Source organism: Gadus morhua, chromosome 22 (genome assembly GCF_902167405.1).
Source record: "Gadus morhua chromosome 22, gadMor3.0, whole genome shotgun sequence".
Classification (NCBI taxonomy): domain Eukaryota; kingdom Metazoa; phylum Chordata; class Actinopteri; order Gadiformes; family Gadidae; genus Gadus; species Gadus morhua.
This window is the reverse complement of record NC_044069.1, coordinates 8,073,821-8,100,081: the sequence shown is the minus strand read 5'-3', so window position 1 is coordinate 8,100,081 and position 26,261 is coordinate 8,073,821. Positions and strand designations below refer to the sequence as shown.

General features: G+C 47.4%; 1 protein-coding gene across 1 annotated transcript in view; it reads right to left on the bottom strand.

Moving 5' to 3' along the window:
* Positions 1-21,449, bottom strand: part of LOC115536333 (ras/Rap GTPase-activating protein SynGAP) — a 28,006-nt gene extending 6,557 nt beyond the window's left edge. Inside the window, exons 1-16 of the mRNA XM_030348158.1 lie at positions 21,361-21,449; positions 21,064-21,185; positions 19,315-19,468; positions 18,510-18,608; positions 17,211-17,450; positions 15,628-15,963; positions 14,285-14,429; positions 12,342-12,486; positions 10,408-10,644; positions 8,793-8,994; positions 7,676-7,866; positions 6,112-6,319; positions 4,855-5,526; positions 2,731-3,021; positions 2,185-2,430; positions 481-642 (exon numbers count right to left, since the gene is read on the bottom strand). Of these exons, the coding sequence (XP_030204018.1) occupies positions 481-642; positions 2,185-2,430; positions 2,731-3,021; positions 4,855-5,526; positions 6,112-6,319; positions 7,676-7,866; positions 8,793-8,994; positions 10,408-10,644; positions 12,342-12,486; positions 14,285-14,429; positions 15,628-15,963; positions 17,211-17,450; positions 18,510-18,608; positions 19,315-19,468; positions 21,064-21,185; positions 21,361-21,405 (3,495 nt within the window). The 5' untranslated portion in view covers positions 21,406-21,449. The remainder of the gene's footprint in view (positions 1-480; positions 643-2,184; positions 2,431-2,730; positions 3,022-4,854; positions 5,527-6,111; positions 6,320-7,675; positions 7,867-8,792; positions 8,995-10,407; positions 10,645-12,341; positions 12,487-14,284; positions 14,430-15,627; positions 15,964-17,210; positions 17,451-18,509; positions 18,609-19,314; positions 19,469-21,063; positions 21,186-21,360) is intronic.
* Positions 21,450-26,261: the final 4,812 nt, after the last annotated feature.

Below are 26,261 nucleotides of genomic sequence, written 5' to 3'. Positions count from 1 at the left end.
TAACTATAACTTTTGGATTGGAAATGTTAGCACTTCAAAAGTCCCCCACACAGAAATAATAAACACAAACTTAAATACACACACAGACAAACTCACACACACAAAAACATAAATGCAACCCAATAGAGGCATACATAGAGAGAGAGACACACCCACACACATACAAAAACATAAATAAAGCCCAATAGAGACACACATCGAGAGAGAGACACACACAGACACACACACACACACACACTCACACAGACACAAACGCACAAATAAACCCAAAATCATCCAGGCCCAAAGCGTGGGACGTCGCCTTCATTTAAATAAAATTAGATAAGATCTTAAATAACAGAGTCTTCAGAGTCCAAAACGACTTCTAAATAAGACACCGCCTCATTTCACGGGCAGATAGCGTACACTTGGAGAGGAGAAAGAGCGGGGGCAGGGGGGAGAAAATACAACTTAAACACAGAACCGACGGCTTTCTGGTACCCTTTCCAGCCGGGATTCGTCCATGCTCTTGGAGTACTCCTTCAGCTGGTTCTCGCGGTCGGGCCGCAGGCTCTCGATGTCGGCCGAGAGGTGGGGCATGTTGGACACCCAGGCCACCGTCCGCTCGTTGAGGCCGGGCGTGGCCAAGGTCGACGGGGACGCCTGGGGGGACAAAGATGGCCGACGATCGGGGTCAGGGCAAGGCTTTTGGTTTTTGTTTGCTCATTGTGCGATAAAAGCATTTTTCTTTTTAATAAAAAACTTTTTTTTCAATAAACTTACTTTATAAATAACACCTTTTAAAATAATATTATTAATAATTCTTTTTTAAATAAATACGATTTTTTAATCAATTTAGTTAGTCATTATTTATATCTCGTCGATGATATGTATTAGTCTTTTTTTTTCTTACATCTCTTGTTTTATTGTTGTTATTCTGTTATCTTTTAAATCAAAGAAAAAAACACCAGTAGACCAACTGTCTCCTCCATGCTTAAAATATGCTAACAAGCTTCTTCTGGATAATTGAATGAAACAGTCATCATCAGCAGTTCATCAATGGCCAGCTGGTCGATTACAACAGATTGAATCACAAAATAGATTTGGGATTGAGCTCATCACTATGTCCCCATGCTACAGCAGCACATCAGTTTGCGAGTGTAGCATAGTATTCTCCTGCTTATCATTTTACATCTTACATTATTAAAAGGAAGCTTTAACTCAGCTTAAACTCAAGATTAAAATCAGGTTCTCTGCTACTGAAAACCAACCAATCGACCAAAAGACTACACACAGAGCCCAGCCATAGCCCTGTGGCTAGCCTTTTTGCTAATTCCTTGCTGTAATGAACTACAAGGGAGCGAGTCATACACAGTTTTCCGCCATTAAGGGCTCTCAACCTCTGCAGTCGCTCGCAGGCGTTTCCGTGCCACAAAGGGAGTCTCAAATATTTATGCATTTCAAATGTGCTTAATTATCCCTGAATTTGTATGCATGAGAGAACCATTTTCACACGATAGCATAAATACATTCTTTCCTAATTCATTTTTCTCGTCTCTTTCGTCAAACCATTAGTTAGTCAGCTTGAAAATATTAAGCATTAACGTTTTACTAATCCTTCTCCCTCTTTATTTCATGATTTGGCAACACTTTAGGTTCAGGGCACATGAATGAAGCATACATTAGTCAATGCAGGAATAAGCATTAATATATAGAATTAGCGTAGGGGATAGGGAAAGGTTTTGGGTTGGGATTAGGGTTAGTGGTTTAGGGTTATGACCCTAACCCTATTAAATAATGTCTCAATTATTACCGCAATGTAATGTAGGCATGAACACCATTAGCAAACATGAACACCATTGGTAAATAATTACTAGAGCATTACCGGTCTAGTAATTCTGTTAGTTAACTGTTACTTAACTGTTAATTAACTGTTAGATAATACTTATTACTGCATTAACTAATGTTAATGAATGGTTACATAATTGAGGATTAATTTACCCATATTGTTAAGTGTTATCCTTTATTTCTTAAGTAACGACTAAATTGCATTGGCTTATTCTTTAATCCTTTCTTTCTTTAAATTAGCCTGTGTTTCAGTCGGTCAATCAATAAATCCATCAATAATCCATCCAACCATTAATAAATGATTCATTCAATTACTCAGACTGCCGGCTAGAGGACACAGGTGTGTGTGTAGCTCACCTGTTTACCGGCCACCGGCTTCAACAGGTGAGGCTGGGGAGGCTGGAGCTGCGAGGGGGCGGCTTTCTTGCTGCTCTTGGTGGGCGTGTCCGTTGACTCCTCCCCCGCCCCCGCCCCCGCCCCAGGCCCCGCCCCCTGGGTCTCCCTGACCGAGCTGGTCTGGTATGGCAGGCCCGGAGCTGGGCTCTCCGTCACGGCATTCTGGGACTCCTGTTGCTGCTGCTGCTGTTGCTGCTGTTGTTGTTGCTGCTGCTGCTGCTGCTGTTGTTGTTGTTGTTGTTGTTGTTGTTGTTGCTGCTGCTGTTGCTGTTGTTGAAGTTGTTGTTGCTGTTGATGCTGTTGAAGCTGCTGCTGTTGAAGCTGCTGCTGCTGAAGCTGCTGCTGTTGAAGCTGCTGCTGCTGAAGCTGCTGCTGCTGAAGCTGCTGCTGCTGAAGCTGTTGTTGTTGCTGATGTTGCTGCTGTTGATGCTGTTGATGCTGTTGATGATGCGACTGCTGCTGTTGCTGTGGCGACGGCTGCAGCGGCTGCGGCTGCTGCTGTGACGCCTGAGTCTGCAGCGGGCGGGGCATGGGCTGGCGGGGCATGCCGGCGAAGCTGGTGTCGGGCGACTCCAGGAGGAGGTTCCTGCTCTGGGGGCGGGCCCTGGGGGGCGTGGCCGTGTTGACGGAGCGCTGCGAGCGCAGGTGCTGGCCCGGCGACGGCCCCGAGCCCGCCATGGACGCCTGGCGGGCATGGTGCAGCACGGTGGTGGGGGGCGTGGCCAGGGAGGCGGGGGTGCCCGTGCCCGTGGAGGTCTGGGGGGCCATGCCCATCATCATCTGCTGCTGCAGGGACTCCTGGCACAGAGAGAGGAACGTCAGCTTTACAGATGACAGCAGATTAGATCAGTTACACTAATTCATCTCAATAGAGCCATTCGTCAACGTACCGCGATGACATTAATCCGCTAAGTGATTAAAGATAGGGTCGGCAATTTTAAGGCAACCAGCCAGAGCTGGCTCGATTTTGAAGTGGTCCGACCCAAAAAAATGTCCAGCCCTCCCTTTGTTCCTCCTATCAAAGCCACTTACCCGAAACAGGTGACTAGCGCGCTAGCTTTAGCGAAAGGTCTGCTTAGCCTTGTGGAAGACTCCGGTCAAGCACAATGAGTGCCTGGCGAGAGTGTGGGCAGGTAGCAGGGTAGGTCGAGATGTCAAGTGATGCAAAGAGAGTTTCCAAAAAAATAGGACAAAAATACTCCCAAAATAAATTGCCTACCCTCCCTTTAATTAAAACGTGAGCTTAAACTTTAAAATATTAATCATTGCCCTGACATCTAAATTATTCAGTTAGTTTGTTATTCTCTTATCAAAAAGCAGAGATCAGAACAAGTCATACGAACATACACAGACTCAATTCAACAGGGATATGAATGCGCAAGAGAAGGACGACTATAAAACTAACAAACAAGCTCTGAAACGCCATGACTCGGCTATTTATGTACAGATTGGTCACACTTCTGCGCAGGCAAATTGGGACATCATCTGACAACACAAAGACCCGAATGTGTGAAGAAAACGTGGGCTGGAGGAGGAAGTGGACAATCCAAAAATGCCTGACTGTTTGGGTGAAATAACAACGCACAGGCCAGCTAATATGAGGATAATATTGGGCTGCAGGGATTACGGTGTCAAAACTTTACGTGTCCTTATGTGCTCATGGGAAAGGGGAAAACTCAAGATGAGGGAAACAAGTACAGCAGTAAGTATTATGCCAGTGTGTCTGACAAGCTGGTAAAATACCAGCTGGTCAAACACACTTGTCTCTAGGGTAGGATCTGTATTTTCCAGCACAAAATAAAAAGTCAACTTTATATAATTGTTTCTAAAAGGGTTGAGTTGAATGTATTTGACATTATGCTGGTGTTGCACGAAGAAGGGGGCTGGAATAGTGCTGTGGTGCTGCCAGAACTGCAAAGATCTGGGTTTGATCCCCGATGGAGCCTGGACTGTTGAACAAGATGCCATAACCCCTCCTGCTCCTGATCGATCTGAATTCACGGGAGAAAAAGCTGTTGCTAAATGACTAAATAATAAAATTGGGAAATAATTGTAAATCAAATAACAATCCAAGCTATGAGATGACAATTCAAATAGAATATATTCTATATTTTGGGTCAATACAACTCAGCTCTATGTTATTCTCTGATATGTTATTGTCGGTGGTCATTTCTCTCAAACAAACATTTATAGTTGAAGGTCACCTTTTGACCGATCTGCTTTGAATTGCTTCATCCATCCTATCATAGTTATTATCACACAGCCAGCCTGTGGAGAGGGCTTCACAGACACAACACCTCCCCCTCAACGGACACCGCTCGCTCCCCCTCAACCGACACCCTCCCTCCCCTCTCCACAGTCACAAAACATTCCCCTTTCACACACGCACCACCTGTTCCGACTCCACCTTCAGCCCAACCTCCCTCCACAAACACCCCCTTCTCCCCATCCACAGACACCCTAACCTCGCCCTCCACAGTCACCGCAACCTCCCTCCGGACACCTCCCCCTTCACCAGCTGCCCCCCCCCAGTCGTACCTGGAACCCCTCCAGAGACACCCACCTCTCCCCCATGGCCACCCCACCCTCCCCATACACAGACACCAACACCCCCTGCTGCCCCGGTCGTACCTGGACCTGCAGGGAGAGCTGGCGCCAGGCGAAGTCGTTCTGGCCCAGGCTCTGGCCCTGGCCCGTGTTCTGCCGGGTGAAGTCGTCGCTGTAGCTGTGCGAGTGGACGATGCTGGGCTGCACCAGGCTGGTCTGCGAGCGCAGCGCCGACAGGTCCTCGCTGCGGGAGAAGGCGCTGTTCCCGAAGGCCGCCGCCGCCGCCGCCGGCCCGCCGTAGTCCAGGTGGCCGTTCTCCGGCTCGGGGGCGAGCAGCACCGGGGGCGGGGCGTGCTGCGGCTGGCCGTGGGGGTGGGCGTGGGCGTGGGCGTGGGGGTGCGGGTGGGCCGGGGAGTTCTGCGAGGCCAGGTGGAACAGGGGGTTCTGGAAGGAGAGGGGGTAGTGCATGGCGGCGGCGGCCGCCTGCTGCTGCTGCGACAGCGACTCGGTGGGGCCGCCGATGTGGCCCATCTGGCCGTGACGCAGGCCCGACCCGCTGGACCCGCCGCCGCCGCCGCCGCCGCCCATGCGCAGCGGACCCCCGCCCCCGCCCAGGTTGCCGAAGCTGTGGCCCAGGCCGGCGATGGAGGCCTGGGAGGAGGTGAGCATCTCCCCCACCGAGTTGAGGTTGGAGATGCTGTTCATGCGCGAGTCCTGCAGGTCCATCATGGACACGCTCTTGTTGACGCTGTGGACCTGGGGGGGGGGGGAGGCACAGGGGGAGTCAGGGGGAGTCAGGGGGAGTCAGGCATCGGCGGGCATCTCGCTGAGGTAATTTCGAGTGTTTCGGAAAAATAACACATTAGGCCGATATATTTTTGTGCCGACTTTCATCCCAATAAATGCTGTTGTAATGCTGTTATGTTAGGGAAGATATCCGTCAAAAAACATTATTCTTCGTGTTCAAGAAGCAACAGTGAGATTCTGCGGGTAAGTGAAGCCATGACTAATCCATTTAATGTTCCATAATAAAACATTTCATCAAACTAATGTCCACAGTAGGCCTATTAACTTCATGAGGGACAAATTAAATGCACAAACTATGAACAGGACGCAGACAAATCCCCTTTATAGCTATACATCATCTTCGAGTTTAATTTGAATCCCAACCAATAAAAAATACAACAAAATATCCTCGTGAGTTCACCGCCCCGTGACCGCCAGGAGAGGACGGCGAGGAGGGGCGCCGTTCAGGGTGTGGGGGGTGGGCTGTGCGGGGGGGGGGGGTGGTGCTGCTCCAGGTGGGGTGGGGTTCACGGCGGGGTGCGGTTGGGGGGGTACCTTGGGGTCGGGCTCGGTGATGTCTGAGCTGCTGGTGCAGTAGGCGGGGCTGGAGCGGGCCAGGGGCGGGCGCGTGACGTAGAACACCTCCCTGGAGTTGGAGCGCAGGTCCCTCTCGGCGCTGCGCCGCATGTTGAGGTGGGAGGACAGCGCCTCAACGGCCGACAGCCCCGTGGTGGGGGAGGGCAGCCGGGAGATGTCTATGGAGCTGGGGAGGGGAGGGGAACGAAGGCGTTGGTGCTGAATGATGAGGTAACTGCTCTGTTATAGTGTTGACGCTGAGTGAGGTCGGCAATGCTAGCTTATAGTGGGAATACTAACTTGTAGTGGGAATGCTAGCTTATAGTGGGAATGCTAACTTGTAGTGGGAATGCTAACTCATAGTTGGAATGCTAACTTATAGTGGGAATGCTTACTTATAGTGGGAACGCTAACTTATAGTGGGAATGCTAAGTTATAGAGGGAATGCTAATTCATAGTGGGAATGCTAACTTACAGTAGGAATGCAAAATGATAATATTCCTGCTTAACGCTATTGAAAATGTGAATGCTAAATGATTAGGTAAATGCTTAATTATATTGGTTATGGTAAATTATAATGCTAATGCTTAAGGATAATGTGGATGTTAAACGATAATGTTAATGGTGAATTCAAACGTTCCTGCTAAATGCTAATGAACACGCTAAAAGATAATGACAAATGATAATGCTAGATAGAGAAAACTAAATTATAATGTAGAAGCTAAATGTTCATGATCCACAGTGGGAAGGCTAATGCCAGCTAGAATTAGCATAATCTTTTCAACTTTAAATTCTAACTGCAATCTTTTGCAGTATGATATGCAGGATATCCTATAATTCCATTAAAAAATATATTTTCTTGTTTCTGTGCCTGGGATCCAAGTTTAATATTCTAGGTGTCATTTTTTGGTCATTCTAAATTGGAGGTGTTAATGAAGGCATCTGGTCACCAAGGTCACAATCCGGTTGAGCAATCACAATGTCAGCTACAGGCCAATCACATCATTCCATCAACTTAACCTTTAAACAAAACGGGTCATTCCCATTCCCAGCCCAAGGATGGCCCTCACAGGTGCACGGCCTGGGTTTGAGCCCAGAACCTTTTGTTGAATGGGACTAAAGGCAGGGCTGTGCAAGTTATAGAACTTTGATCGTGATTTCGATTTTTGGGTCAAACGATCTCCAAGCTTACATAATCATGTTGAAACGATTATTTTTTATCTATTTATTTTTTTATGTCGATTTTTTGTCTATTTATTTTATTCATTAAATGAGTGATATAAATTGCAGAACTGCTGTGTACACATTTGTGCACTATTTTCTATTTGAACATTTTGCGTATTTTATTTCCAGGGGAAATTTCAAAGTTCTCAATTACAAAGTGTTTCTTTGTAAAGAAATGCTGAATAAATGCGTTATGTTCTCAAACTCAAAAACAATCGTTTGAATGATCGTGATTTCAATATTGACCAAAATAATCCTGATTACGACATTTTCCACAATCAAGCGGCCCTGGCTGAAGGTGAAGGTAAACAGCGGTTACCTGTTCAGATCTCGCATCATGAGGTTCTGGAAGTCTGACGACATCATGCGGCTGAAGGAGGGTCTCGAGAAGAGGCGGTCCTTCTGGGTGTCTGGCTGGTGATTGGCCGACATGTGCAGCTGGGGGTTCCTCAGGGCCACGCTGATGTCGTTCAGCAGGCGAGGAAGGGGCCCCAGTTTTAGGATGGCATCCTGGCGAGGGGTGGGGAAGTTAAAGGTGGATTTGAGTCAAGGTAATTCACTCCGCCATTTTAATGTTAATGTACCGTGAGCTTTTTTACCCGGTTGTTATTTGAAAATGTGTTTTTATGGAGAGGAGGAGACCGTTTCTTTGGCGCCACTGAAATGCGACGAAGAGCACTACTAAAATTATTCAGTTTCAATCAGGATGTTTCTTTGCTTTACCTGCACTGAAATGTCAATATCAGTGCAGTAGCACCACAGTGAAATTACTTTGGTGAAACTAACATCTCTCTCTCTCTCTCTCTCTCTCTCTCTCTCTCTCTCTCTCTCTCTCTCTCTCTCTCTCTCTCTCTCTCTCTCTCTCTCTCTCTCTCTCTCTCTCTCTCTCTCTCTCTCTCTCTCTCTCTCTCCTGCCCCCCCCCCACTGATTTTTTCGGGTACAAGAAGCAACAATATCACGCAGACTCGTTCTCAGCCTCCCTCTGAGTCGCGTCGGATTAAAGAGTCTAAAGAGTCTACCACATGTATTTTCCAAAATTAGGAGGTTTAAGCACTCCCACAGATCCCTATATGAAAAACAGTGGATTACCATTCCTACAAAAGATAATACAGTGGTTTATATACACAAAGTCACGCAGCTCTTGTGAAAAGAAGAAAAAAGCAGAATTGATGGAGTTACTCCGTTGCATGCTTTGATTGTTTTCCGCCTTTTTTTTTACATTTACATCTAGGGGCATTTAGCAGACGCTTTTATCCAAAGCGACTTACAATACTACTAACAATTTGTTAGGTTAACCCATTCCCCGTATACAACAAAGATAGCTAGGATAAGTGCCTTAAGGAGACCCCTAGCAGCCTCAACCCCCCAGTCTCTTTGCACCACAGAATCAACAGCTCAGACGTCAACCCCAATGTCCATTCCCCCGGGGGGTCACCTTGCTGAGCTGACCCATGACCTCCCACAGCAGGCTGTGCAGCACGGACAGCTCCCGTCCCAGGTCGATGTAGCCCTCGAAGCCCCCGGCGTTGCCCCCCGCCTCCATGTTGGAGATCTCGTAGAGGAACTGCTGCATGGCACCCCACTCCATCTCCAGGAACTCGTTCATGAAGTACAGGTACTCCTCCTTGGGTCCGAACCTGGGCAGTGGTCAATCACGAGGGATGGACAAGGACAGTGAGAGGGTGAGTCTATAGCTGTGTTAGTGAAACGCTATTTTTGGTTTGGGGGGGAGGGGGGGGGGGAGAGTTGACATTGAAGCGATGCAGGGGGAGTGTGGGAAGCTGTGTCTTCACAGCATGAGATCCGATATCCTTGGGCGCAAAATAGTACAAAAAAGATTAGCGCCTTTGTAGGGTTTTATGGATTGTTGCAGAATGAGGTTTCGGTTCATTCATGAGACGTCAATGGAAACTGGGAGGCCCCGCTGTCCACTTTCATTTGTCGTTCACTACGTAAAACAAACTCGAGATTGACAAGCATTGGCCAGTTATGCAATTAATAAACAATTGATTACCATTAAAGGGTTAAGGCCAGAAACACAGCAAAGTATTAAGAGTGGGACAGATTTATTACTTTTTTTGTGTCCTTGTCTTCACACAGGAGTCATATTTCATCCCACGCGCACTCGCCATCCAGGCCATTCAAATCGATCAGCTAACAAGAAAATGCGTCAAAAAACGCCAGCAGGAGGTGGAATAAATAGACCCCATGTCGAAAACCCCCCGCTTTGCTACGCAAGGCTCTTCAGCTCCGCCTGCGGGGCGGAAGTGCTCATTGATTAACACGGGAACAGAGTGAAAGTGGATGAAAGCTGCTGTATGCGTGAGTTCTGGTGTGGAATGGCCTTCAGGGTAAGGGGTTGGGGCTTAGCGATTCTTTACAGGCCAGCTGCAGGTTTTAACCATTTAAGTATTTTTAGTACCGTTTAAATACAATTTAGAACACAATTTAATACTGATTTCATGGCGCAAAAGGCGTATAGGTCAAGGGACTGCACACATAAAGCAGTTTTCTGCTGCAGGTCTTACCCATTCATCCTACTGTGGGCCAGTCTGCCAGACGTCAATGTATTTACATATTCCCATGGCTACAAGCCAGCTAACAATCTTATAAGCTAACTGTCAGTTTATCCCAGCGTGATTGCTTGCCTGACAACATAAGTATCATGCAAACGCGTGGAATTATCCTGCCAGTGCAGAAATCGACCCAACATTTACGGGTTGGAGATTTCATTTCTACTTTTTCTCTCCTAACAAAAAAAATATATATACAGTATATTCTTAATGCCTTTTAAAGCCTGAAATCCCAACATTTTAAATGCAATACTTTTAAAAAGGTGACATATCATACCACCAGGTGAGCGACGTTTGCTACAGTCCACTGGGTGGGCTGGTGGGCTGATCTATCCAGCACACATCTAGGTGGACACGCCCACTTGTGATGTCAGAAGAGGCAGATTTTCAAAATGACTTGTTTCGCCCGTTCACATCCCACCGGGTAGCATAAAACCGCGGCATTTAAAAGTGTCGAGCACCGGAGGATTCACTCACTTGCTGAAGTTGGCCAGGTTCTGGATGACCTTGGCGATGAGGGTGAGGGTGCGCGAGGTGCGCTCGGCGGGGTATTCCTGCGTGAGGTTGAACAGCGACGGCGACATGATGGCGGGGCACATGAAGCGCAGGAACAGCGAGGAGCTGATGAGCGTGTCGGCCAGGTCCTCACGGCCGCGCTCGGCGCAGCGCGCCCGCCACGACGCAAACACCTCCTTCAGCTCCCGCGGGAATATGCTGCGAACCGGGAGAGACCAGGAGAGTGGGATGATGAACCGGGAGAGACCAGGAGAGTGGGATGATGAACCGGGAGAGACCAGTAGAGTGGGATGATGAACCGGGAGAGACCAGGAGAGTGGGATGATGAACAGGGAGAGACCAGGAGAGTGGGATGATGAACCGGGAGAGACCAGGAGAGTGGGATGATGAACAGGGAGAGACCAGGAGAGTGGGATGATGAACCGGGAGAGACCAGGAGAGTGGGATGATGAACCGGGAGAGACCAGGAGAGTGGGATGATGAACCGGGAGAGACCAGTAGAGTGGGATGATGAACCGGGAGAGACCAGGAGAGTGGGATGATGAACCGGGAGAGACCAGGAGAGTGGGATGATGAACCGGGAGAGACCAGGAGAGGGGGATGATGAACCGGGAGAGACCAGGAGAGTGGGATGATGAACAGGGAGAGACCAGGAGAGTGGGATGATGAACCGGGAGAGACCAGGAGAGTGGGATGATGAACCGGGAGAGAGCAGGAGAGTGGGATGATGAACCGGGAGAGACCAGGAGAGTGGGATGATGAACCGGGAGAGACCAGGAGAGTGGGATGATGAACCGGGAGAGACCAGGAGAGTGGGATGATGAACCGGGAGAGACCAGGAGAGTGGGATGATGAACCGGGAGAGACCAGGAGAGTTGGATGATGAACCGGGAGAGACCAGGAGAGTGGGATGATGAACCGGGAGAGACCAGGAGAGTGGGATGAAGAACCGGGAGAGACCAGGAGAGTGGGATGATGAACCGGGAGAGACCAGGAGAGTGGGATGAAGAACCGGGAGAGACCAGGAGAGTGGGATGATGAACCGGGAGAGACCAGGAGAGTGGGATGATGAACCGGGAGAGACCAGGAGAGTGGGATGATGAACCGGGAGAGACCAGGAGAGAGGGATGAGGAGTAGTGCTTGACGAATCATCGAATTCAAACCGACATCGCAGTGTAATCAAACACGATTTTTAAATCGCAAATCGCCGCGAGGGGGGTGATTTGTTACTGTCGCTGACTTGAAATCAGTAAGATTCGTATTTATTCTTGTTTTACAATTCAATAGTTAAATAAAGATGTTATAATATCAATTCATGTATCAACAAATCTCAACACATAGTCCTGGCCTAGAGGAAAGAGCAGTTTATATGTTGACTGCTTCGAAATGTTGTGTTGGTCATATTATACAATGATTTATTGCTAGTTTAGTGAATAGTACAGAACATAAAGAACTTTAAAAAGAGAAATCACATGCTAAATCGCATCGCAATATTGGTCGAAATAATCGCAGTTTGATTATTTTCCCAAACCGTTCAGCCTTAATGAAGAGCCAGGAGGGGGCCCGGTTCAGGAGAAGCCCAGGGTGGACTCAATTTACGAATGCCATGACGACAACCTTCTTCTGAAGGGTACTGTCGGCGAAGAACTGAACAAATGTATCGTTTTTCAGAACAGTTCATGCATTTTCAGTCTGCAACTGAAAAGACGTATACTGCCAAAAGTCACAGGCATGCATTCATAATTAAAACATAATTATATTAATTAGGGGCCGGCCAATGCCTGCCCACTGTGTCCCCCGCTGCGACACAAAAGGGGGGGTCGTGACCCTCTGTTTAAAAATAGAACCATTAAGCTATAGAACACGCAGAACATGGCTGCCCCGGACCACTAACCAGAGGGAGTTGATGACCTTGCAGAGAGCCAGCTCGCAGCACATCCGCAGGTTGGCTTGGTGGTCCGCCAGCACGGACGGGGGGACGCGCATGGGGTCCACCTCGCAGTTCTCCTCAGACTCGTACAGAGCTCGGATGAAATCGCCTGCCAGGGACACACCGCAGAGACACACACACACACACACACGTGCACAAGCACACATGCAGAGACACACAAACATACACAGACACACAGACACACACAGACACCGCAGAGAGACACACACACACACACACACACACACACACACACACACACACACACACACAGACAGGCTCCCAAGTACAGAGACACACACACACAAGCAGAGAGAGAAACACACACACACACACGTAAGCAAGCACACACGCAGAAACACAAAAACACACACAGACATCGCAGAGACACACACAGACACACAAGCACAGCCACACACACACACACGTATAGAGACACACACACACATGCAGACAGAGAAACACACACGCACACACACGTATGCAAGCACACATGCAGAGGCACACAATCATACACAGACACACACACACACACACACACAGAAACCGCAGAGACACACACAGACACACAGACACACAAGCACAGCCACACAAACACACACACACACACACACACACACACACACACCGTTGACGTACTTGTGATGCATTCAGCCTCCGTGTCGAATATAGAACGTTAATATCTCCATGAAAATATTACGGAGCCGAACCCGTGAAATGTGTGTGTCGAAAGTTGATGAGATTTGGTATCTCGACACCGCACACAGTCTGGGGTTTTCATCCCGTCAGTGAAAGGGTTGAAGTCACCCGGTGAATAAATATAACTGTTTGAAATCAATTCCGAGCGAGGACGATAAAAAAGTGGTAGTCACAGTGAGATTAGATGAAGTGAAGCTGGGGGTAAAACCAAGTGGCCACGACCGTGACCGCATTTTATTAACCGAAGAATCACTTTTATTAAATAGAACTTCGGCGTCATCATCGGCGTCATCATTACACAAAATGAAGTTATGATGAGCTGACCTCACTGTGTGGAGTCATGTATTCAACGCACGGAACAGCTGGCGGCTGTACCCGCTACTGTACCCGCTACTGTACCCGCTACTGTACCCACTACTGTACCCGCTACTGTACCCGCTACTGTACCCACTACTGTACCCGCTACTGTACCCGCTACTGTACCCGCTACTGTACCCACTACTGTACCCGCTACTGTACCCGCTACTGTACCCGAGGACATCAGACAATCTTAACCCCACCTGGTGTCCAAGAATATCGGAAACAATTTGCTCCACTGGAATAAAACAGAGTACACTCAAATACACGCAATTAATTAAAAGTGGACAACAAGGGAATTACATGAGATTGGTTCCCCTCAAATCGTGAGCAGAAGAGAGTGTTACACTCATAGAACCAGTGTAACGGCCTCTTACGACACATGCCTCTGCGCTAGCTCTTAGGTTATAAGTATATTCCAGCGGTATTCGAGTGGCTGTTGGGGTGGGGGGGCTACTGCTGCATGGCCCTGGAGGGGCTTTGGGAGGAGGGAGTGCGTTCAGTGAGTGCATGGAGGAAGTGTCCTCAGGAAGTGTCTATGCAAAGCACCACAGATGCTTTACCTTATTCCCTAATGCTTTTCCCCACAGGAGGAGACACTGACGATAATGAAGATGATGATGATGATGAGGAGGAGGATGATGATGAGGATGATGATGATGATGATAGCGATGCTGATGATGCTGACGATGATGAGGATGATGATGACGGCATTGCTGATGATGCTGACGATAAAGATGATTAGGATGATGTTGACGATGAGGATGATGATGAGGATGATGATGATGATGATGACAACGATGAAGACGATGAGGCGAGTGTGTGTGGGATCCATGCGCCATCCGGTTTACCTATAGCGTCTTTGAGGTATCGGTGTCCTATCAGCTTCAGGTACTCCTCCACAGCCTTGGTGGCCAGGGTGTTCTCCCTGAAGATCAGGTGCTCCCGGTCCATGAAGCGGTCCACCTCACACATCGCCATGTCTGACAGGAACTCCTGGGGAGGGGAGAGAGAGGAGAGGGAGAGAAGGGGGAGAGAGAGGGAGAGGAGGGGAGAGGGAGAGGAGGGGGAGAGAGAGGGAGAGGAGGGGGAGAGGGAGAGGGGAGGAGAGGGAGAGGAGAGGAGAGGGAGAGGAGAGGGAGAGGAGAGGGAGAGGAGGGGGAGAGGGAGAGGAGAGGGAGAGGAGAGGGAGAGGGAGAGTAGAAGGATTAGGGGGAGGAGAGATGGAGAAGGAGGAGAGAGGGATTAGAGTGAGGAGGGAGTGAGAGGGAGGTGATAGGGGAGTAAGGAGAGGGATTAGACGGAGGAGAGAGGAAGAGGAAGGAGGGGGAGGAAGGAGGAGAGGTGGGAGAGAGGGAGGAGTGAGGGGGAGGGAGGAGGAGAGCAGAGTGGAGAGGGATAAGAGGGAGGAGAGAGGGAGAGGGAGGAGAGGGGTAGGAGTGAGGCCATTGAGGAGAGAGGGGAGGAAGGAGAGGGGGAGGAAGGAGAGGGGGAGGAAGGAGAGGGGGAGGAAGGGGAAGGAGTGAAGAGATTGAGGAGGGGGAGCAGGAGGAGAGAGGAGTGAGCGAGAGGGGGGACAGAGAGGAAAGGGAGGGAGGAGAGAAGAGAGGGAGGAGAGAGAGGAGGGAGATTAGGAAGGAGGCGGCGGGAGTGAGGAGAGGGAAGGTGTTCCTGTTGTCTCTCATTTGACCTTTTCGGGTACAGTCTGTACCGTGGAAATATCCGGGGTGGCATCGAAACAACAGGATGAATAAGATATAAGACTCCCTCCAGGACATTGGGGGATTGAAACGCTTGAAAGAACTGTCAAATGTGATTTGGACAGAACTGAAAGACTGACTGACAGATATATATATATATATATATATATATCTGCCTGTCAGTCAGTCTTTCGGATCTGTTCAAATCACATCACAAAGACAGTTACAAAGACAGACCGAAAGACAGGTATAGATAACGAGTTAGACAGACAGACAGTTAGATAGTGAGACAGATAGACGGATACAGAAAATATTTTAACAGACAGAGATACAGATATATAAACCGACAGAAATATAATACAGACAAATAGACGGACACAAACAGACAAGCAAACAGAAAGACGGAAAGACAGATTGATACACACTGTAAGCAGCCGTTGTGTGCTACATTTCCCTCCCGACGACCCCCTCTGGCCACGTGACATCCCCCTCACCTTGGTCTTGCCCGTGCTCTGCAGGATGTGCACGAGGGCGAACGCCACCTCCTCCTTGCTCTTGACACTGAGCAGCGGCTCCAGCACCGAGCACAGCGTGCGGTAGTTGTTGGTGATGTACTCTGCAAACTCCTTGTACAGCTCTATGGGCAGGATGCTCATGGTCTGGTAGCGCGACTTGACGCGCAGCGAGGCGTTGATCACCTTGCCGCTGCCCACGCCCCCGCTCTTGGCCAGCACACTGGACTGGATGACCGGGTACCACTGCTCCACAAAGTGGCGGCCGGTGATGCTGGAGATGGGGATGCTGACGAGCCCCAGGTAGGTGCTCTTCTCCTGGGAGGGGGGGGGGGAGGAGGAGAGGACGTGAGGAGGTGATCATGGGGGTTTCAAGGACTTTAGAGTGGGAGTGGGAAGAACATGGGGTTTGAGGAGATCGTTTGGGGCAGGATGCACCATAAATGGGCGTGGTCACGTGGAACCAACATTTTCTACAGAAAATCTGTGTGTATGTTCTGTGTTTGTTAATTTTTTTGCATATATATATATATATATATATATATATATATATATAATACCCTGATATTCAGCTTACCAACATTGTGAGGTTACTGTTTGATACAGAAGGAACCCTACCAAGAAAGACGTCAGTTAAATCAAAAGTTATTCAATAAATCATAGTGGGGGGACATTGTAAAGAAACCCTTTGGTACTGTCCATCCCCTAAAAAAAGAATTGCCCAAAATACAAAGCCAGCCTCAAGAGGAATAATACATCAAATTAGTTTTGTCGTGGCGACAATTGGGTCAGGAGGTAGAGCGGGTTGGCTGGCAGCCATAAACCTGGTTATCAGGTTGCTAGTTTGAGTGTCAAGGTGTCCCCGAGCAAGACACCTCACCCTAACTGCTCCCGACGAGCTGGCTGTCACCTGGCCCAGCTGACTCTGTCGTCGGTGTGTGAATGTGTGCATGAATGGATGAACGTTACGCAATATTGTAAGGCGCTTTGATTGGCCTCTGGTTAGAAAAGCGCTTTATAAAAGGCAGTCCATTTACCATTTAATTTCTAAATAAAAACGACAAATCATGACAGTGTTTCCCACAGAAAATGTGTTACCTAAGGTGGAGGGGTTTACCGTCTGACCGGGGGAGGGGGGGGTGGCTGTCTGACGGGGGCTTGTTTGTGCAATAGACTACAGATTTTGTCCTACATTCAACAATTATTTATTAAACGTACACAATGATCACAGTCACTGCTTATTGCTGAGCTGACATCGAGCATCGCCACAGGCTAACCTTCGTGGTTTAAAAATAACAATTCAAGGGCCCTTTGGTAATTGCACTCTTTTAAAGGTGGACCGTATATGCTTATTTTCATTCAGGCTGTCAGACCGCAAGTCTGTCTTGATCTATACACAGAGAGTGAATGAAGTTTAGATTATTTTATACTTTTGTATAATATATTTTTAAAAAAATAGGCGGCCACCCGAGCTGTAATGTGCTGTAGGAGACCCACCACAAATTTGCAAATCTCTAATTCTCACAAATTCAACAAATCCCACCTCTCAGCCCTCCGGCCCGTACCTTGCGTCTCTTCTTATCCGTCTCCTTGTAGAGGTGGAAGCGGAGGCTGCGGATGGTGGGCAGGTTGTTGAACTCAAAGTGCTCGCCCCAGAACACGGTGTCCGTGCGGGGCTTGCTGGTGGTGCGGGCGTACAGCATGTCGTCCAGACACAGCTCGCAGTAGTAGCGCTTCTTGGTGGGCAGGTCGCGCGCCTCGATGATCCACAGCTTCAGCACGTTCTCAACCCGCCGGCTGTTGTCCTGGGGAGGGGAGAGGGAGAGGGGGAGGGGGATAGAGAGAGGGAGGGAGGGAGAGAGAGATAAAAGAGAGACAGAGACAGAGACAGAGACAAAGACAGACAGACAGACAGACAGACAGACAGACAGACAGACAGACAGACAGACAGACAGACAGACAGACAGAGAGAGAGGGGAGAGAGAGAGGGAGGGAGGGAGAGAGATAAAAGAGACGGAGACAGAGAGAGACAGAGAGAGACAGAGAGAGAGAGAGAGAGAGAGAGAGAGAGAGAGAGACAGAGTGAGAGAGAGAGAGAGAGAGAGAGACAGAGAGAGAGACAGAGAGAGACAGAGAGAGAGAGACAGAGAGAGACAGAGAGAGACAGAGAGACAGAGAGAGAGAGACAGAGAGAGACAGAGAGAGACAGAGAGAGAGAGACAGAGAGAGACAGAGACAGAGAGAGACGGAGACAGAGGGAGACGGAGACAGAGAGAGAATTTGAAAATTTTGGTTTATTTTCTTCCTGAATTTGTCTCACAGGGTGAGTCAGAACGCATCTCATTGTTCATCTTAAGTGGAGGTCTTGCTGATTTGTATTTTCTTCAGCATCCCTGCATAACACATCATTTTTATTTTATTTTTTGCTAACCCCATTTTTTTTAAAGCTGCTAGATAAGATTCAAGAGCTATCCTTTGAGTCGAATTGTTAGAATTGCCATAGCCAACCGTCAGCTATTAGTGACTGAAATGCTCTGGGAGAATGTTGACTCCGTCTGCCTCTTTATGAGACCATCTCGATTTAGGACCACTCCCGGGTGATTTATAACCAATCAGGACATCTCTCACCTGATTGGTTCCAGGAATTAATCTTGCTGTAGGGAGGGAGGGACTAGAGAAGGAGGGGATGTTGTTTTAGCTACAGCTGCTTTAAGGTTGCTAACTTTGGTTGTTTATGACATTACCAATAAACCAGACACTTGAAACATTTCTCTGACAAGAACAAAATTCTCAAGTCTGACAAAAAAAATAAAAGCACTACATTCCGATTAAACCATCGTGAATGAAGGACGAAGAACAATCACCTTGTTGGGCCTAACCGCTCGCTGCAGATTCTCTATCCACTTGTCTCTCTCCGAGGCCGACCGGCAGGCGAAACATTTTGTCCCAGAGTTGGTGGTGACCTGAGGACAGACACGACGGACCATGAAACAGCTTCCTCCCATCCAGCCTGAGGACCACCGCCCCTGGCCCAACACACTGCTCCCCCGACGCGCTGTGCAGACAATGTTTATGCATTTTAAAACTTAAGCTTTGGGCCAATCCTGGAGATGAACTTTAATTCTGGAGACAGAGAAAATAATTTGCATTATTCAACTCCTATTATGAAAATACCGCATGCACTTAAGAAGACGGAAGCGAGACCTTTGAATCCGAAGACAATTGAAACAGGATTAATCATGTAAAATATGATGCGTTAAATGGGTTGGAAAAATAATTTGTAAGTTGTTTGTTGTTAATTATATCTAGATGAAAAGTGGTACCTTCATGGGGGTTTATTTTGAAACCTGAAATAATTTTCACAGCTTGGCCTAACGTCATCGGAATAAGACTTAATGAAGTCAATATAAATAAACACATGATGAATCAATGATTCATCATGTGAAAGTGAAAAACGAAAGTAAAAAATAAAAATGAATACCTTAATGCCTGCAGAAATAAATAAATGAACAAATAAACAAATAGAAAGAACAAATCAATACATCAATTAATAAACACAAACACAATCATATAATAAATGCATTCAGGAGCTCATAAAGCTCTGTAATGAACTCTAGGGGCCGTGGGGGCCGTGGGGGCCGTGGGGGCCGTGGGGGGCTGGGGGCCCACCTCGAAGCAGTACTCCTGGCCCAGGATGCTGGAGTGGACGGGCTTGATGACGGCCTCCTCGTCCAGGACCAGGTCCAGAGCCTCGGCCGCGCTGCTGGGGGACAGCAGCGACTCGTGGGAGTGGGACTCCTTGAAGCTCTGCATCAGGCGGGTCCTGGGGGGGGGGGGGGGGGGGGGGGCACAGGGACAGGGTGAGGGTGGGGGTCTCAGGGTGAGGGACGTTACAGTGCGGTGGGGGAAGAGATTGGTTCCAACTCCTTTTAAATATTCCTAGTCTTATATACCTATTTCTGTTTTTTAGCTACCTAATATTATCCTATTTAATCATTTTAGAATTTTTTTATTATTTTAATTTTTTTTATATTCAATTATTGTATTCTGTGTTCACTCAGTTAAGCGACTGAGTATTTAGAAAAGCACTATATAAGTTGAATTTATTATTAAGGCTTCACTGCATTATTAAGGCTTCACTTCAGAAGGAAGTGATGATGGAGTCTGACTTTTGGTTTTAAGATGTCATGAAGGAGCAGGTCGGGGTAACGGCGTCTTGCTCATGGAGGCCGACAGGTAGCCCGGGTAACCAGTACCTTTCAGCTGGGAGTCAAACACCCCAACTACTAGATCAGGCCTGCGTATCTCCCCCAGTTTCCTCCCCTCCCTCCCCTCGCTCAAGGCTCTGCTCTCATTGTGAGACGTCTCGATACCATTTCACCATCCTCTCTCGTAGTTTAGCATTTAGCCTATGCTTTTACACAGAACTGCGGATAGATTGAAGAGATTAAGGGGATGTGAACTCAAAACCTTTCAACAGGGAGACGAACGCCATCAGACGTGTCATGGAGACGCCAAGCACTTGGATCTGATTATGACATGCCTTTTACCACTCAAGTCGTTTAGCAAAAATGCTTTTATCCCTAGCCACTCTCTTTTGAAGGGTCTGAGGACGTTTTGCTCAAGACGGCATCGAGGAGTGCAGCAGATGTCGGGCTTTGCACCAAGGCTCCTCAACATGTGAGTGCCGTAACTCCCAGTTGGAAGACCGGGGGATATCAAGCCCCTCATTAGGCTTGACTTCATCCCGGCACTCTGCGATCCCATGTCCGTTTGCAGGGAGAGTGTGAGGAGCTACGGATCTGCATTCGGGTGTCTTCTGGGGGTGTTCAGCTGCCGGAGATGGTGAGCACAGCGATGTGTTAAATATAATACTTCTCAGGGTAGCATTATCCCTCTCTGTGCTTGTCTAAAACACGCATACTTAAAATGTGCGTGGGTTGCGTGTGAGCAAGCAGACCGGCCGCGCTCTGAATCTTTGTATGGCTGCCGTCTGCGTCAACACTAATCCCATTGAGATCACACATAAGGGTAAGCTGGGAACATATATGGACCTTTAGGTATTTGGGGGGGAAAAAAAGCCTTCCTGATCCTGTCTATATATTTAGAGAACAAAGATGTTTCCTTGACTGCCTTTTTTGTGTGTGTTTTATTTTAACTAATCAATCCTGGATTCGGTGAGACGATAAGAAAGAGAGTGTCACGTCGAAAAGTAAACGTGGAGATTTCAGTGTGAGCCGACATCAACAAGCTGCTGGTTTGATAAGAGCGAATCGTCATTAACTCGGAGTGATACTCATCGCACACAAGACCCTGAGGAAGGAAGCACCTCTGCAGTGCCAACAATACAAAAACAAAAACGGGATTATAATCATGAACGAAATAGTGTAACATTATTACAAAAAAAACCCATCTCACCTTTCCTGGTCCGCGCTGCGGAAGCGGGGTAGAATCATCTGTCGGAAGCTGCTGGTCCGATCTAGTTTGGGCTGGCTCTTGGCTCTCTTGATGGAGCCCTTCAGGCGTCGGTTAAGGAAGCTCTGGTAAGACGCGACGGGCGGGAGAGAGGAAGACAAACCGGCCATGAGATCACACCCGTCTGAGGTGGCCAAAAGGAGAGGTGACAGGAGTGGCTGTGCGTGTGTATTCATGGGCTATGTGGGTGCTGGTTACTAAGGCACTGAAGACGCCCGCAAACGCCCGTGGTGTTCTCACTGCCTGTCTGAAGGGTTGTGGCGTGGCGTTGGGAGGGGTTTCCATGCTGGACACTCTTGCAGGGGACAAATCCTGCCCGGTCAGGTTGGTCTGGGGGGTGGAGAAGGGTAGGTGTAGCAGGGTAGGGTTGGGGTGGAGGGGGGGGGACAGACACACAGAGCAACAGCCATCAACACACAGGGAAACAGTGACTGGGAAAACGATTTTCTGGATTCCATGACTTGATTCAAACCAATAATAATCATTGAAGTGATCACTTAGCAACCCTACGTCATGAGCTTAAAGCCATTATCGACCTTTAAGCTTGGGCTGGGGGTGGAGGGGGTCGGTGGGAATCAATCAATGTCGACACGGCAGTCGTCCAATGAGAGCAGACCAGCGGCCTTTGAAGTGTTAAAGGACTTTGAAGCCTCTTCCGGTCGGACCTGCTGCTTCATCATTAGGAGCCCGACAGCTGCTGTTGGTAGGGTACCAGCAACGCACACACACACACACACGCACACGCATGGGGACAAACACACGCACACACACACAGGGATACACACATGGACAAACAAACGCAGCCTAAAGAAGGCACACACACAGAAACACACGCACATGCACGCGAACAAACGCACACGGACACACAAACGCACACACACGCACACGAACAAACGCACACACATACACACACACACAGACAGACACACACGCAAACACACTTCTGCTGAAGCTATGTTAATCCGTGAAGAAGTCAGCCAGGCCTGATTTTGTATTCTATTGTAAGGTAAATATGAATCTATGCACTGATACTTATATAAAAAGCGTCCACCAAATGGCATATACCGATATCTATAGCTTATCTTGAACCCAGGTTTGGGTCTGAGGAGTAAACCGTTTTTCAATCCAATCAACACATTAACAACATATGCCCGTCATGTCTTTGCGTGCCAGTGAACGCGTGCACATTGCACTCTTCTGATCGGTACTAGGTTGATCGGGGCTACGAATAATCAGGTGGTCGGTCTGTACATACAAAGAAAGGACCTTCATGACACATTTCAAACCAAATACCAAATGTATCATCGTATCATCAGATATCAACGGCCCACTGTAAGCCTGTAATCTACCGGGGCGCTGCGTGTTTCAGACTTCTCCGAGGTTAGGAGACAACGCCCCTTATGTTGCACTCCGGTAGTGTTACTGACACCCACGTTGAGAACAACACCTGCATGACCCACCTGTACGACTGGGTGATTGATGACCTTTAACTTTAAGGTTAGAGGATGACGCATGTCGGATTTATTAGCACAAACTCAAAAGAAACAGACAACATAAATGTGTTTTGACGGGGTGATTCACAAGCAGGTGCAGCACTACACACACACACACACACACACACACACACACACACACACACACACACACACACACACACACACACTATTCAATACCCAGAGACTAGACTAAATTGAAAACGATACTTAGCGAAAGTAGCCGAGAATAAAACCTCTTCTGTTTAATATTTTATGGCAAAAACCGGGAACGAAAAACGTTGACGAGCAAATGATTTAGCTGGAGGCTGTTAGTTGGACAGACAGTTTTGTCTGTGTGTTTTAGTCTGGAAGATAAATGGAGACCATGGGTCAGGCAATTCACACATTAAGTGGGAGGGCCAATCAGAGCATGAGATGGAAAAGGGAGGCGGGGAGAGATGTCACCCCCAGCGACCCCATTGGCTGCAATTGAATCACTGTCCTCAGTAGAGAGCAGTAAAAGACTAAATGATGTTGCAGCTTCAGCATAAGACAACATAGACTCATATATTATATTAGTACAAAACACTGCATAATATTTAGCCTCTTGTGGTATGCCAGCCTAGATTTTTTAAGCTTTCTTTTTACCCCCCATCTTTTCAATATTCCATCAATGCTTAAACTCTTAAACATTTTCATATTATCTTGTTTTTCTATCTCTTTTTTTTTTAACTTAATTAAATCAGTTCTGCTATTACTGGATGTTTTTATTACGGGATTTTATCTGTGATTTCAACCAGCTGTTAGTCATAGCTACATTCACATTCTCATGCACTTATCATCAAGCACATGCGCTCATAGAAAGCCACTTATGTAGAATAAGTTAACAGATATAGGAGAGCGATCAACATAAACACCCTCAAATGGAACCAAAACAGCTACAAACATTTAAATAATACGACTGCAATATAAAAAAAATGGCCCAGCTATGCTCAACTGCATAGCCTGTTGTTAGCCTCATAGCATAATTGCTTGAGTCATATTTCAATATTCATCTTGTATTAAGCTTCAGAGATTTCAGAAATAGATGACTTAGGCAGGTAGTGATCATGGAATGTAAAAAGCACTCTGATTGGCTTAGTATATAGCCAATGAGGCACAGCGAATCAGCAGCGTTAGGAAAGTAGAGTTAGCTTAGCTATCACAACTTTGCAAAAATATTAATATGGCAATTATGCTATGAGACTAACAATGCTAATCTTCTTCTCAAACCAAAGCAAGGCTAGACAGGGGGCACGTTCGGAGCAGCTGTTTCCTTTGGAGCAACCAGGGCACAGAGGATCACACCACAGCTAATTAAGGTGCTAAACTGTTAACTGGCAGATGCTGAGATTATTCGCCATCTCATTCACTAATTCCCCACCCCACCTAAACCACTTGTTGTTGTGACGAATATAGCTAACAGGATTCTCATGCAAAATGAGCACCTAACCTCGATGCGATTTCCTGGATAAATGAAAGGTTAAAGGGGTTGTATTATGCTACCAGGTGTGAGTGGGGTGGCAATTAGAAGACTTTTCCCTGCGTTTTAGTGTCATCACAAGTGGGCGTGTCCACCTAGATGCACACTGGATAGATCAGTCTACCAGCCTACCCAGTGGACTGTAGCAAATGTTGCTTATCTATCCATCAGTAACCTCTTTTAAATCACTTCTTAAAACACATTTTTATAGACTTGCTTTTACATGATACCGTCTGTTTATTCTTTCTATTCTCTTCCTAAATGTCTTCCTAAATGTCTAATGTCAAAGCATTTTGTAAACCATTGTTTTTAAAGGTGCTATATAAATAAAGATATTATTATTATTATCATACATCCTTGAGGACACTCCCACTAGTCTTGACAAACGGCTTGTCATGGCTTAAAATATAAAGCACACTCATAATATTGCCCCTTTAAATATAAATTAAAAAGTGCAGTAAAAAAATTAACTGCTAATAAAACACAAAGGATTATAAAGAGCAGTCATTAAATCAGTTTCCCTCCTAATTGTCCCTGCGAAGTGGTTATGAATGAACCTTCGCTCCAGTGTCTCAAAAGGCTGCCGTCCGTTGTCCCAGACTCCCACAGAATGCTGGAGTTCATTCTGTTGTGCTTCCCCCTAAGGCCTCGCCACTGAAGACATACTGCCAGGTGGCAGAATGATGCAGCACCAGCAAAATGATGCAGTACAGCACCTACAGCAACAGCATGCATTGAGGGACTAAAACAGTGACACACACACACACACACACACACACACACACACACACACACACACACACACACACACACACACACACACACACACACACACACACACACACACACACACACACACACACACACACATTTTAGGGGAAAAACTAAACAAATAAATTAACAGCACCTCTGTTCTGAACGCTATTTTTATCTTCTGTGCTGCGCTTTTTTTTGTCAAAGGGTGGAAATGATTCATTACCCGAATTAGCAAATTTGCTAATCTCTCCCTGTCTCTCTCTCCAGAGAGAGCACTAGGTGGCTGCTGTCGCCCATCACGGCCGGGCTGGGCGGAGCCTGTGAATAGGCTACTCTCCAGCTTCTATTCTGAATCCCGGCTAATTGTTTGGTATCCATGGAAACAACTCTAAAGGCTTGCACTTGAACCACGGGAAGATGTTGGCACACACACACACACACACACAGGCAAACACACACACACACATACAGACAAACACATCAACTGCACAATATGAAGCCGGCTGCAAGTCCACCGGGCCGCACACTGCAGAGCCCACAATAACAACACACACACACATTAACACACAAACATTAACATGCACACACGATGCAGGGCAATTCTTTGACAGATGGGGGGGAGGCAGATATATATATATATATGAGAGAGAGAGAGAGAGAGAGAGAGAGAGAAAGAGAGAGAGAGAGAGAGAGAGAGAGAGAGAGAGAGAGAGAGAGAGAGAAAGAGAGAGAGAGAGAGAGAGAGAGAGAGAGAGAGAGAGAGAGAGAGAGAGAGACAGAGAGAGAGAGAGAGAGAGAGAGAGCACACATTCAGTCTAACCCAACTATATTGTGTTCCTTTACTGCAGGGAAAATCTTCCCCCGGTTAGAGGAATAGGAGGATTTCTGTTTCCTAGGTTTCCTGAGGGGGCTTTGCACGCACGCACACACACACGCACACATACACACTCCTCCCAGTCACCGCAGAGACCATGGCCAATCATACGCCGGTGTAATAATCTGCAGGTTGTTGTCACAATAGACACACAACACAGATTAACGTTAACAGGTGGGTAACGCGCCGGTCACCAGCATCTCTGGAGGGGATTTTCACTGCATGTCTGCATGGAGCGCACAAACATTCTGTATTCAGAATGTAAATTGATGTCAGGGTGGAGTGTGTGGGTGGCAAACGCCGCTGGTAGCTAGCAGTGTGGAGAGAGAGAGAGAGAGAGAGAGAGAGAGAGAGAGAGAGAGAGAGAGAGAGAGAGAGAGAGAGAGAGAGAGAGAGAGAGAGAGAGAGAATACAGTGAGTGGGTGTTGGAAAGATATACTTCTATATATATATATATATATATATATATATATATATATATATATATACATATACATATATATCCATGCACATC